The 13,061-nt window shown below is 40.3% G+C and overlaps 1 protein-coding gene across 2 annotated transcripts in view; it reads right to left on the bottom strand.

Annotated features, from left to right (window-relative positions):
* col2a1a (collagen, type II, alpha 1a) overlaps positions 1 to 13,061 on the bottom strand; it is a 93,499-nt gene that overhangs the window by 30,251 nt on the left and 50,187 nt on the right. For both annotated transcript variants that reach the window (XM_072248820.1, XM_072248821.1), the window contains exons 33-38: positions 8,849 to 8,947; positions 8,648 to 8,755; positions 7,929 to 7,982; positions 5,916 to 5,969; positions 5,668 to 5,721; positions 2,308 to 2,361 (exon numbers count right to left, since the gene is read on the bottom strand). In XM_072248820.1, the coding sequence (XP_072104921.1) occupies positions 2,308 to 2,361; positions 5,668 to 5,721; positions 5,916 to 5,969; positions 7,929 to 7,982; positions 8,648 to 8,755; positions 8,849 to 8,947 (423 nt within the window). The remainder of the gene's footprint in view (positions 1 to 2,307; positions 2,362 to 5,667; positions 5,722 to 5,915; positions 5,970 to 7,928; positions 7,983 to 8,647; positions 8,756 to 8,848; positions 8,948 to 13,061) is intronic.

The raw sequence follows: 13,061 nt of genomic DNA, 5'->3' as shown, positions 1-13,061 counted from the left end.
GGGGCCCAAAACTGCACACAGTATTCCAAATGAGGTAATGTATCATTTCTTAATGCATGCATTACTAAATGACAATAAAAGGGGACTACGTGTCTTCATAACCTATCTAAATCCCAGCCTATCAAATCTCTCCTTGTAACTCCAGTCCTCCATTCCAAGTTCCTGGTGTCATGGATTATTGATTACCTGACTGGCAGACCACAGTACGTGTGCTTGCAACACTGTGTGTCAGACAGAGTGGTCAGTAGCACTGGGGCTCCACAGGGGACTGTCTTGTCTCCCTTTCTCTTCACCATTTACACCTCAGACTTCAATTACTGCACAGAGTCTTGCCATCTTCAGAAGTTTTCTGATGACTCTGCCATAGTTCGATCCATCAGCAGGGGAGATGATGTTGAGTACAGGGCTACGGTAGGAAACTTTGTCACATGGTGTGAGCAGAATTATCTGTAGCTTAATGTGAAAAAGACTAATGAGCTGGTGGTAGACCTGAGGAGGGCTAAGGCACTGCTGACCCCTGTTTCCATCCAGGGGGTCAGTGTGGACATGGTGGAGGATTACAAATACCTGGGAATACGAATTGACAATAAACTGAACTGGTCAAAGAACACTGAGGCTGTCTACAAGAAGGGTCCAAGCCGTCTCTATTTCCTGAGGAGACTGAGGTCCTTTAACATCTGTCGGACGATGCTGAGGATGTTCCACGAGCCTGTGGTGGCCAGTGCTATCATGTTTGCTGTTGTGTGCTGGGGCAGCAGGCTGAGGGTAGCAGACACCAACAGAATCAACAAACTCATTCGTAAGGCCAGTGATGTTGTGGGGATGGAACTGGACTCTCTGACGGTGGTGTCTGAAAAGAGGATGCTGTCCAAGTTGCATGCCACCTTGGACAATGTCTCCCATCCACTACATAATGTACTGGGTGGGCACAGGAGTACATTCAGCCGGAGACTCATTCCACCGAGATGCAACACAGAGCGTCATAGGAAGTCATTCCTGCCTGTGGCCATCAAACTTTACAACTCCTCCCTTGGAGGGTCAGACACCCTGAGCCAATAGGCTGGCCCTGGACTTATTTCCATCTGGCATAATTTACATATTATTTAATTATTTATGGTTTTATATTGCTATATTTATACTCTGTTCTTGGTTGGTGCAACTGTAATGTAACCCAATTTCCCTCGGGATCAATAAAATATGCTTATTTATCTATCTATCTATCAAGTGAATATGCATTTTCAGCAGGAAATTCAATCCTGGGGCAAAGGTTAGTTGATGATAGGTGGCCATACTCTGAATAGCTGTATTTTATTCATATAATACTGGAAAGGACTCCCATACATGACCAGTACAGGCATCCAGGTATAACCTTGCATGGAACCACCCACCCAGCCATCAAGCCTTGCTTCAGTCCCCTGGGCCTTCAGTCAGCATTTAGCCCCCACCCCCACTTTTCCCAGTTGCTTTCATGGCTACTCAGCTTGATGGTTTTAGGCTGAGCACCTCTCACCCTCTGATAATTGTAGCAAGCAGCACATCTTCATTTCTGAAAATGAACAATGCCTGTTGGGTCACCATGAAGTTCCAAGACCTTCAGTATCATCCATATTATGAGGATGGATCTACAACCATCTAAATGATTGTAGCCCCACTGTATTACTCTGCATGCTGCTATAAAAGCATTCTCTAATACCTAGGTCACGCTTTCTTGCTCAGATCAGAAACTCTGAGAGTACTTTCAACCTCCACTATCTAGGAAGAGATATCATTCTTCATCGTCCATGATAGATTTTGGTCTCCATCAGATGAACACAATTGTACCTTCACCACCCCGAGATTCTGGAGGGAGGATCTTAGCGTAATCATCCAGAGTGAGTTGTACCTGATCACATGGGGCAAATGATTCTGCCCTTCAGCTGCTGGTTGAAATAGCAATAATACTACTGAATTAGGGGATATTGATGCCACTAGTCTTAATAGAGCCACTGATTTTGCAGAGGACATAATGGCTGTTGAGGACAGTTTACTAGCCTGTGCATCTGAAGCAATAAATGCTCATATTAAATTGCATGGAAAAAACATTAAACTGAATACTATAAAGTAACAATAGAAATATAATACATATAATTAAACAACACAAAGAAATAAATTGGAGCCAAATGGGTTTACATGTACCCACTCTATGTTCGCTATTTAATAGAAGATGCCTGCATGTTTTTATCCTATATGAAATTGATCACTGTGTAGTGTGCTAATATGCATCTATAACTTATTCAATTATTTGAATCTTTCTGTATCAATACTTACAGGGGGACCAGCAAAGCCAGCAGGACCAGGAGGACCTGTCTCACCACGTTCACCCTGAAATACAAAGATAGTAGGTTATGCATAAAGGTGACCTTAAGTTGTCCAGTGTTATGAAGGGCACTGACCAATGAAGAATGTCGTCCAAAGGATTGTTGTTTATATTCAGCTTATTCATGAATAACTTATTATTTCACATCAACAAAAATTGAAAGTTCACACTGAACATTAAGATAAATTTGGGCTGAAAGGACCGAGCTTTTAACATTATGTATCTAGAACTAAACAAAATATATAAAATAGTTGTTTCCCTTTCGCAGGTCCTCATCATCAGGCCCTGTTCTCATTTGAGGATGATTCAATTTGGTCCCCACTTTAAGCTTAAAAAACATGCAATTTCTTAAAGCTATTCTGTACTTAAAGGAGTTAATTCACACAATCTGTCATTATTTTGTATTTTCTTTGTACAAATCAATGCTGCAATTAGCTTGGATTTTGGAATTTTAGCATGGATATAATTCATAAGCTATTATAAAAGATACTGCTTTTGAATATTTTTGAATGACAAAATAATAAATAATATGGCAGTTATTACTAAGCATACATAATATCCAAAGGAGATGAAACTGGTTAAGTGATGTTGCAATAATAGTTGCAGCAGCATTGAATGCACAGCCCATATTAAAGGAACAAATTTTGATCCCAAAGGCCAAGAGGCGTAAGAAATAACCCTTTCAGGTCTCCCAACCCTAGAGCATTTCCTTCACATCCCAGTCTCACACTGACCAGCCCTTAAGTGATAAGGAACCATGCATCATATCTGGTGAGTGCAAATCAAAATTGATAACTTCAAATTGATCCATTCCAGGTTGACATTGACCTTGTACCTTTTTGCTCATGCACGTCTTTATTTTCTCTAAACTTGACTATTCCATACCACTCCTTGTTACCAAAAACCTACCTATGGTTATGCACTCTGCTCAGCTCTTTCTCTGAAACTTACAGGTTACGGCCTTTCAAATGCTTAGTTAGATGCCTTTCAAGTGCGGCAAACGTTCCTGCTGCACTATCTTTTCTGGATGCAGGTTCCTGACCCCACCACCCTTTAGGTGAAAAATCATTTCCTCCAATTCCCCTCTGATCTTTCTACCAATTACTTAATCTATATTCCGTAGTTATTAACTGCACTGCCACGGGAAAGACATCATTTCTGCTCACCTGGACCATACTTCTCAGAATTTAACACACTAAATCTCTGCTTATCTTCCTTTGTTCTAAGACTACTCAGTCGCTGTTCATAACTATAAATTTCTAAACCTGGTGATGCCCTTGTCAATCTCTACACCCCATTTAGTGGAAACCCGTCTCTCCAGCACTGTGCTGATCAGAACTGTACATATTACACTGGCTGTGGTCTAATCAGTCAAGTAAGCCTAATGCTTTTCCTGAACATATTAAATGTGGTACCCTCAGTGCCCTTCCTCAAGATCTTCAATCAGATTACTGACATTCCTTGATTAATCCTTGCCACTCTAAGTACTGATTTATGTTGCCCCTCATAATTACATCCAACGGTTTGCCCACTGTCAATGTGAGGCTGATCTCACAGTCCATTCCCTTCTCTTTTATTGGATAACAGTTCCTCATTAGTTGTTTTCCAACCCTGCTGCAGTATGCCTATAGCCAAAAGGAACTGGAATAGTCAGGGCCTGTACTATTTCTTCCTTGCTTCTTTTAAAAGCTTTGTATATATTTCATCCATGCTTGGCAATTGGTGCACTTTTAAAGATGCTATAACTCTTAATATATACACTCTTTGTTTAATTCCAATATTTTATTATACTTCCAGCCTCATGGTGTGTATGTACTATCCACCCCTTCAGTGAAATCAGATACAGGTTATTCATTTAGAACTATATGCGTTTTCTGCCTTCACACACACGGTTTTGGTATCTAATTGAACCTACACTTTCCTAATTACATCCTTTTCCTTCACATGAAAATGTTACTCCTTTTTTCATTGTCATTTTCAATAACTGTGTTAATTCTAACATATTATGATCACTGCCTCCAAAATGTTCTCCCCAGCCAGGTGAAATATCCACCCCTGCATCTAACCCACTAAGCCCTATATATTGTAAGTTTAGATCTCTCTTTTTTCTAAACTCTGGAGAATACAGGCTTGTCAACTCAATCCTTCCTTGAACGGCAAACCTGCCATCCCTTGACCCAGTCCAGTGAATCCTTATCTCTCTTTGGCAAGTAAATCTTTATTTAAGGTAAAGAGATCAACATTGTGCACAAAACTCCCAAATGTGATCTCACCTAAGTCCTAAATAAATAAATGCAGCAATACATCTTTGCTCCTGGCTTCAAACTTTCTTGCAATAAAGGCTAAAATATCATTTGCTTTTCTACTCATCTGCCTCACTTACATGCTGAGTTTCAGTAACATGTCCAAGTGCTTAAACATGAATTTGAAAATCTACAGTACATTCAATGACTTTGCAGACGAAAGGGAGATTGAAGAATGGATGGTATTTTGGAAAGACAAAGGAATGAAGGGCTTTGGGAAATGTGATGTAGCACATATGAAGGGGAAATAGTTAGTACCCGAGAGACAGAACCATTAAAAATATCAGTCAATAGGAAGCTAGGATTGATGCCAGTTTAATGGGATTAAGAGGTAGGTTTGATGGGCAAGATGAGTTTGGAGAGGGCATAGGTGAAGGTAAGAAAGAAACTACAGTAAGATATGACTGGAACTACAGCTAGAGACAACTTTATAAATTTTGAGCCATAAATCATGAGCATTAGTTACAGGTTGAAACTCTCTTGTCCAACAATCTGTGATCTGGCATGAATTGAATTGATAGTACAGATCTGTACTAATAAAGTCATTCTAATTAAGATCTAACAAAGATCCAAAATTAACTAAGGTCTGTACTAATCTGCATCTATTTAACCTATCAGTGCAACTTTAGCGATCTCAGTTGACACATTTCCCAATTTAGGGAAATATCAGGTTATGGACTGTCGTTAGAAACTTATGTAATGCAGGAAGCATCTATACTTAAAATGAAGAGTTCTCCTGCTCAGGGAAAGATGACTGGGGGCAATTTCTGTGGTCCAGATTTTCTGTGGTCTGGTCAAGTGCAACGAAAGAGTTTCAACCCGTATTAAGTCTGCAGGATGGAATTCTAGTATCTGCGTAATTAGGCACTGAACAAGGTATGTTATCTTAACTCCCAAATTGGGTTTTTAAATTCAGTATAAATCCCAGAGTTCATGTGGGATCTAAAAAAATCTCATCAGCTATGCTATATTATTTTTGAAGTAAAGAAGAACATCTTTCACACTTACAGGAGCACCACGAGTACCAGCAGCGCCTGTTGGACCACGAGGACCTGCCTCACCCTAAAGAAGACAGAAAAATAAGTGTTATTAAGAAGTAGGGGGCAGCCAAAGTAATAAAAAGGAAAACATTGAAGCATTTCAATATATATATTTTGTTTATTTAAGGTGAGAAGCAACATATAAGTAACCTCTGCAAATATGATTTAAGGTGGTTTGTTAGCATTTTGTACAAAAATAAAATTCAGTATTTTTACCTTCTCTCCGTTGGGACCAGACGGGCCAGGTGGACCAATGGGACCAGTTAAACCCTAGAATAAGAAAGAGAATTAACAATCACACTAGATTTCAAAGTGAAGTTATAACACATGGAGCTTGCCATTACATGAACTGTTGTTGATAACACATTCATTACAGTCAGTAATACTGTATACTTGAAAGCAGAAGGAATGAATTGAACTGACAGTGGAATTTCCAGGTGACAGTCACCTGCAAGTTGGATTGCATAGAGCCAAATTTTTAGGTGCTATATGATTCTGTTTCAAGAATAAAAAAACCATAAAGGAATATTGCATTCTCAGTGTGATCTTCATAGCCTGCATGCTTCAGTTGGGCCTATACACAGAGGAGCCCTGCCATGGGCAATGGCATCCAATGGTGACGGAAGTACACTTGGACGATTCTTCTGGGATTTTCGTGCCAAAATAGGCATTCACAGAGTTTGTGGAGTCTTGTGCTAAGAACTTGTCTAAGGAGCGAGCACCAATGCCTTTGAGTGGAAAGTCCCCCAAACCTCAGTGAATATATTTAAGACAAGGTTGGATAGATTTTTGCATAGTAGGGGAATGAAGGGTTATGGTGAAAAGGCAGGTAGGTGGAGATGAGTCCATGGTCAGATCAGCCATGATCTTATTGAATGGCGGAACAGGCCCGATGGGCCAGATGGCCTACTATTTCTTATGTTCTAAAAGGTGGTGGATTCAGCCCAGGACATCATGGGTAAAGCCTTCCCAACCATTGAGCACATCTACATAAGACATTGTCATAGAGAAGCACCATCCATCATCAAAGATCCTCACCACCCAGGCCTGCTCTTTTCTTGCTGCTGCCATCAGGTAGAAGGTACAGATGCCCCAGGCCTTACACCACCAGGCTCAAGAACAGTTACTACCCCTCAGCCATCAGACTCTTGAACAAAAGAGGATAACTACACTCATTATATTTCTGGCGTTTCCCCAACTGGTGGTCTCACTTTAAGGACTTTTTATCTTGGTATTTTATGCCCTTGTTATTTATTGCTATTTACTTATATTTGCATTTGTACACTTTGTTGTTCATTGATCCTGTTTACAGTTACTGTTCTATAGATTTGCTAAGTATGCCTGCAGGAAAAAAAAGTCTCAGGGTTGTATGTGGTGCCATGTATGTACACTGATAATAAATTTTATCTTGAACTTTTGAGCTTTGAACTTTAGGCAAAATACTTATATATGGCTCCCCTTTGGACATCCCATACACGTTCTTTCTGTTTGTTGTGACAACTTCCACCACCCATTCTTCCCTGCCACCAGCAAGCTCAGATCAACAGCTCAGTGATCCTGCCTCCTCAGTATCTCTTTGCCATCTCCCCACCCCCACAGACTACTGACCTACCAACTATTATTCCCCCCACTTGACCCAAGCTGCTGACCATTGCCTCATCAAAACACCCTCTGGCAGCTTATACCACTCTATCAATCTCCCACCGTAAGCTTCTCTCTACTCTCTCCTCTCTACTAACTTACTGATCCTGCATACTGATTCAGGAAACTGACTCTTGCACCAACCTCCCCAATGACCTTCTTATGATCTCCATCTCAACATCCTGTCTCAACTCACCTTTCAAACCATGTCCACCTATACCCACTTCCTATCTCAGACCCCTGGGCCTCTTTCCTTATTGACCCCACCCCAATCCATAGACCCAGACCTGGATTTACCCAATTTGCTTTGGACAGTCCATCATTATAAAGCTAAAGTGCTTCCCATTGTACAGACTATTCGACAGAGGGCAATATCTGTAGTAGGTCCTCGAATTTTGCAGTTGCCGAAGATTGCACGAGGTTGGGTAACCATATCAAGTATGGGGTGTCAATACAGGCCGAAATCTCCTATGTTCACAGTGTATGTGGCGCAATCCAGAATGCCCATCTTTTTTGAAGCAACACATTAATGAACACATATAAATTGAAAACAATGTTGAAAATGTGATTGTGGAGTGTTTAACTTACTCGTCCGCCATCTTTGCCAGGTGCGCCCTCAGGACCTTTCTCACCACTGTCACCCTGAGAAACAAATGAGGCGGAGAGGTAAATGAGTTCTGTGCTAGTATAACAATGAAATTTTACTTACTTTACTTCCTGATCCCATAAACATCGTTCCCCCCCCATCATCAAATTTTATGTAAAATAGAAGAATTTTTGTTCATTACAAATATGGCACTACTAGCGCTCAAAGAACTAAACCAGGTCTCAACAGCATGAACATTTGAGAATGTGAGAAACTTAAACACACTATTAGGCCCCAAAAGACTGCACTTTTTGATTGATCAACCCCAGTCTGCTTGCTGCCTTCTTAATTTTTTTTCTGGCTAGGTGAATATCCAGTGGCTCACTGACTCTGCTGATGTTGTCTGCTTCGATTGCCTTTCTGGTAACTTGTTCCACCCCATATTGTCCTTTGTGCAAATATTTTGTGTAACTCATAATCTCATCATTTTTGTGCCTGTTCCTAAGAAGTTCATATGATCAGCTTTGTCAATTCCTGTCTTCATCTTGAAACCCTCACCCAGCTTGTGAAAAAGTCTCTTTTCTAAGGAAAAGATTTAGGAACTCAGGCTAGAGTAAGAATAGCATAGCAATGCCAACAAACGAGAATGACTTGCAGAAAGTGTGATCTATTAGTGTCACACATTTAATTAGGGTAGGAAGGACTAAGATAGGAAACTTACTCTGTCGCCTTTTGGGCCAGGAATTCCAGCAGTACCCCTTTCACCTGGCATACCCTGGAGACCTGGAGGACCTTGAGCACCATTGGGACCAGAAGGACCAGCTGCACCCTGTGAAATGAAACAAGAGCCTAGTTAGAGAAAGGTCTTCATAAATGCTTAAATAAAATGGTAGTTTTCATACGAATAAAGGTAGAATCCTACCTTAGGACCATCAGAACCAGGAGTACCTGGAAGACCACGGGGACCCTGCAGACCCTGAGAACCTGGAGATCCACGTTCACCTGGGAAACCACGTTCGCCCTGAGGACAAGGACAGGCATGTCACTTGATAGGGATTTGACCAAAGGTAAAGCCAAAGCACAACTTGGATAAGCTTAGAAAGAACAAGAAAATGAATATAATAGGGTATGTTACATGATATGAAATTATACCATAAATAGAATACATAATGCAGGGTAGGGTGTATGCTAGACTCAGAGTGTTTAACCACAATGGGACGTGGTGATTAGTGCCAGGAATATACAAGTGTACTGGGTATGTAACAACATTTTAAAATACAATTTATTCAGTTGTTGGGATCTGAGCGTCACTGGCACTCAGTGATACCACTGAGCCTGCTGTCCTTGTCCTTCTCTGTAGCAGAGGCAATGGAGCATCCTGAGTGTGTAAGTGCAGTGTATATTGTAGATAGTACTCACTGCAGCCACTGTGCACTGATGGTGGAGGGAATGCATATTAGAGTGTTGGATGGTGTGTCAATCAGGTAGGCTGTGTTGTTTTGGATGGTATTGGGCTTCCTGAGAGCTATTGGAATTGGGTAAGTGGAGAGCATGCCATCACACTCCTGACGTGCCTTGTGGATGGTGGAAAGTGTATGGGGTGTCAGGAGGTGAACCAGCACCCCCAGCCTCCCCCCTGCACTTGTAGCCACAGCAATTCTGGGGCCGGTCCATTTAAGTTTCGAGTCAATGGTAACCCCCAGGACATTGATGCTTGAATCAGTAAAAGTATAGGGATATATTACATGAGAGGAACGTGAAGCAGGATAGGATCATATAGCAGGATATAGATATGTAACAAGATATGGATATAAAACCGTAGAGTATGTAATAGCAGAGAAGAATGTACAAAAACACAGTGATCTGTAAAGCTATAGGTGGCTGTAAAAGTACAGGCGTGCCCATGTTAGGGAGGAGTTGCATTGCAAAAAAATGTCCATACTGCGGTTTACTGCGACATCAACTGTGCATGTCAAGAAACACAAGCTGAACGAAAAAAAGAGTTTAATTCTAAACTTTTTTCATGAATTCCATGTTAGCGCATTTTATTCTGTATCTCAAATTTTCGGGTTGAGTTTTGTGAATTCTGAAAGGGCAAATTTCTGTAACCCGAACAGCTATAAATTCGAGCGCCATCTATATAGGAGGTCTGTGTCAGTGTGGAGTCTATAACATGATATATAGTAGATGTATAACTGTATAGAGATGTGTAATAGTGCAGGTGTCTGCACCATTAAGGGGATGTGTGTGGCACAATAGATTTTGGACAACATGGGTATTGTAGCACTGTGAGGATATAACTGCCTAAGGAAATCTAGCCTTTCACAGATCTGCAAAAGAATGTGCAAAGTGATCTGTAATACTACTTGGATATGTAAAATTAAAAGGTTGTGTAACAGTATGGTAGGTTCTGTATCAACATGTGTATTTGTAACACTGGATTTTGTATCAATATGGGATGGACTGGGATGTCATAAGGTTTAGCACCATAGGGGCCTGTAACAGTATGGGTGTAGTTCTGTAAAAGTACAGTGTTATTTAATGGCAAATGGCTATATTACACAACGGCAGCCAATATCAGTGTTATTGGGGGTATGAATCAACAATGCAGGAGGATAGTAATAGTACAGATACATGTAGCACTACATGTTTTTGTAGGAGCAGAGAAATCTGTAACAGGCCACGAAGTACTGTATATAACATTATATAGAGAGATTTGTAACAATATAGACATATGTAACTCTATAGGGATCTGCAATATCATGGGGGTCAATAACTTTTTAACATTATAGCTATGAGTAATACAATCAGATGTATGCAAAAGTAGAAGAACTTGTAACCCTATTCACCAGGGGAAGGGAAGAATTTGTAAAAGTATAATGGTTTGTAACACCAACAAAGTCGTAACAGAGTAGGAGCATCTGTAACAGTTTTGAGTGGGTAGGGAGCTAGTCTGTAACATATAGTAGCATTGTAAATGCAAAACACTTTTAAACCGCATAGGGAAAGTTATTGTATCGGGACATATAATATTAGAAGAGTCTGCAGGATGAAAAGAGGTCTACAACTATGCAAGAATACATAACACAACAGGGGACTAACAGTTTAGGGATATGAAACATTACAGAGATTAGCAAAGGTATGGGAGAACTGAAACAGTATGGGGAAGGATCTGTAACAGTAATGGAATCTAAGATAGTACAGGGCTTTGAATATAGCAGTAGAAAGTAGATAGATATGTAACACCATACATGCCTAAAACAGTACAGGGGTGTCTAACTGTATGGGGATTTCAGTAACTCATAGGGATATGGAGTACTATAGGAGCAGGAGTATAACTGGATAACGTGAAATCATGGGCATCAGTAACAGTAAATAAAATGTCTGTAACATTACTGGGATCTTTAACACTGCAAAAGTCTGTAACTGTATAGTGGTAAGAAACAGTATAATAGCCAGTAATGTTACTGGGATGTAAAGTACCATCTGTGCTTGTAACAAATCCAACTGTACATAAAGGGAATCTAACAAAACAGGTCTGTAACAGAAAAAGGCCATGTGACAACAGGGGACTGGGGTAGTGGTATACAAATATATAACAGTACAGGTATTCCTGAACTTCTGATTTATGAAGTTTTTTGCTATGACATCATTGACTCTTTGACATATGTCTTCAATTTATGAAGCCACTTTTTCCTATTAACAAATAGCGCCTACTACCTGTGAATAGAGTGCACTGAATAAAATTTCTCATAATGCAATTTCCATTCTGTTTTCAATTCATCAAATTTTGTTTAGTGAAATGTTTCCCAGGAATGCAACACTCACATAAATTGAGGAAAGGCTATACAGAGATCAATAACGGTATAGGGGGAGTGTCTGTAACATTATGTGGATAAATAACACGGTTGGTATATGTAACAGTGTAAGAGTCATAAACAACAATGGGGGCTTGTTACACAGTAGGGATGTGTAATATTATAGCAATCTTTGACACTATAGGGCAGAGTATTATCGGAATATATAACAATATAAGTGCCCGTAACTGTGTGTTTGTAACTATGGAGATGGAATGGGGCTGTAATGACAATGGCATAGTTTTCATAGAAGGCAACATAATATCATTGGCGTCTGAAATGTGTAAACCAGTGTACAGACATGTAATACTGCAGGAGCCTGTAGCACTTCAGGAATCTGTACTTTGACAGTGATGCGTATGTAAAGGGGCTAGGTTTGCAATGATATATGGATGTATAACATTGCAAGGGTCCGCAACATTATGAAAAACAAGAGGTGGCAGTCTGTGCAGTGAGAGCTTAGCCTGTATCTTTGTAGGTATATGTAAAACTTAGGGGTCTGCAACAGGGTCTGAAGAAGTCCAGGGAATGTAACAGTACAGAGTATCACCACCAGGGTGTGTAACAGTATTAGGGAAATAGAATGCCACAAAAGTGTGTAACAGTAAAGGGTTCTAAGAAAGTAGAGGGATCTGAAAAGTATGGGGATTTGCAACAGAAGTGGATGATACAGTATGAAGGTGGGCTATTACAGCATAGTGTAAAATTGCAGAGATCTGTATGCAACAGCATGCAGATGGGTCATTATAGCACAGTGGTATGCTGCAGTGGTCTGCATGTATAAGGGCCTGTAACAGAACGAGATCTGTAACTGTACACGAGTATCTGCAATAGCATAAGGTGGTTGGGGGGTGTGGGGGATGGAGTATTCACATAGGCATATGTAAAATTTAGAGAAAATTATAACATTGTGAGGTGAGGGAACTCTGTAAGATTACAGGGGTGTTCAGTAATTGATTGAGAATGCTAACTGCATGGGAATGCATGTGTAATAGTCCAGGGATAGATAAAACCACAGGGATCTATAGCAGCATATGGGGTCTGAGAAAGTAATGAAGTCTGTAACATTATATGGATGTTTAATACTATGGAGACTGTTAAAAAGATATGGGTGTCTAACAGTGCAGGGGAACTTTTTAAAAAGGAATACTCAACACTAAAGGGGTCTGTAACAACACTAATGTCTTAATTATACAGGTAACAACAGTTCAGGGCCTGAAACATTGCAGGAATTTGAAGCACTACAGGCATTTAGAACAGTATAGGGGAGGCCAGTGA

The sequence above is a fragment of the Mobula birostris genome, chromosome X (assembly GCF_030028105.1).
Source record: "Mobula birostris isolate sMobBir1 chromosome X, sMobBir1.hap1, whole genome shotgun sequence".
NCBI classification, from domain to species: Eukaryota; Metazoa; Chordata; class Chondrichthyes; order Myliobatiformes; family Myliobatidae; genus Mobula; species Mobula birostris.
The sequence above is the reverse complement of the archived record's forward strand: the minus strand, read 5'-3'. Positions and strand labels throughout refer to the sequence as shown.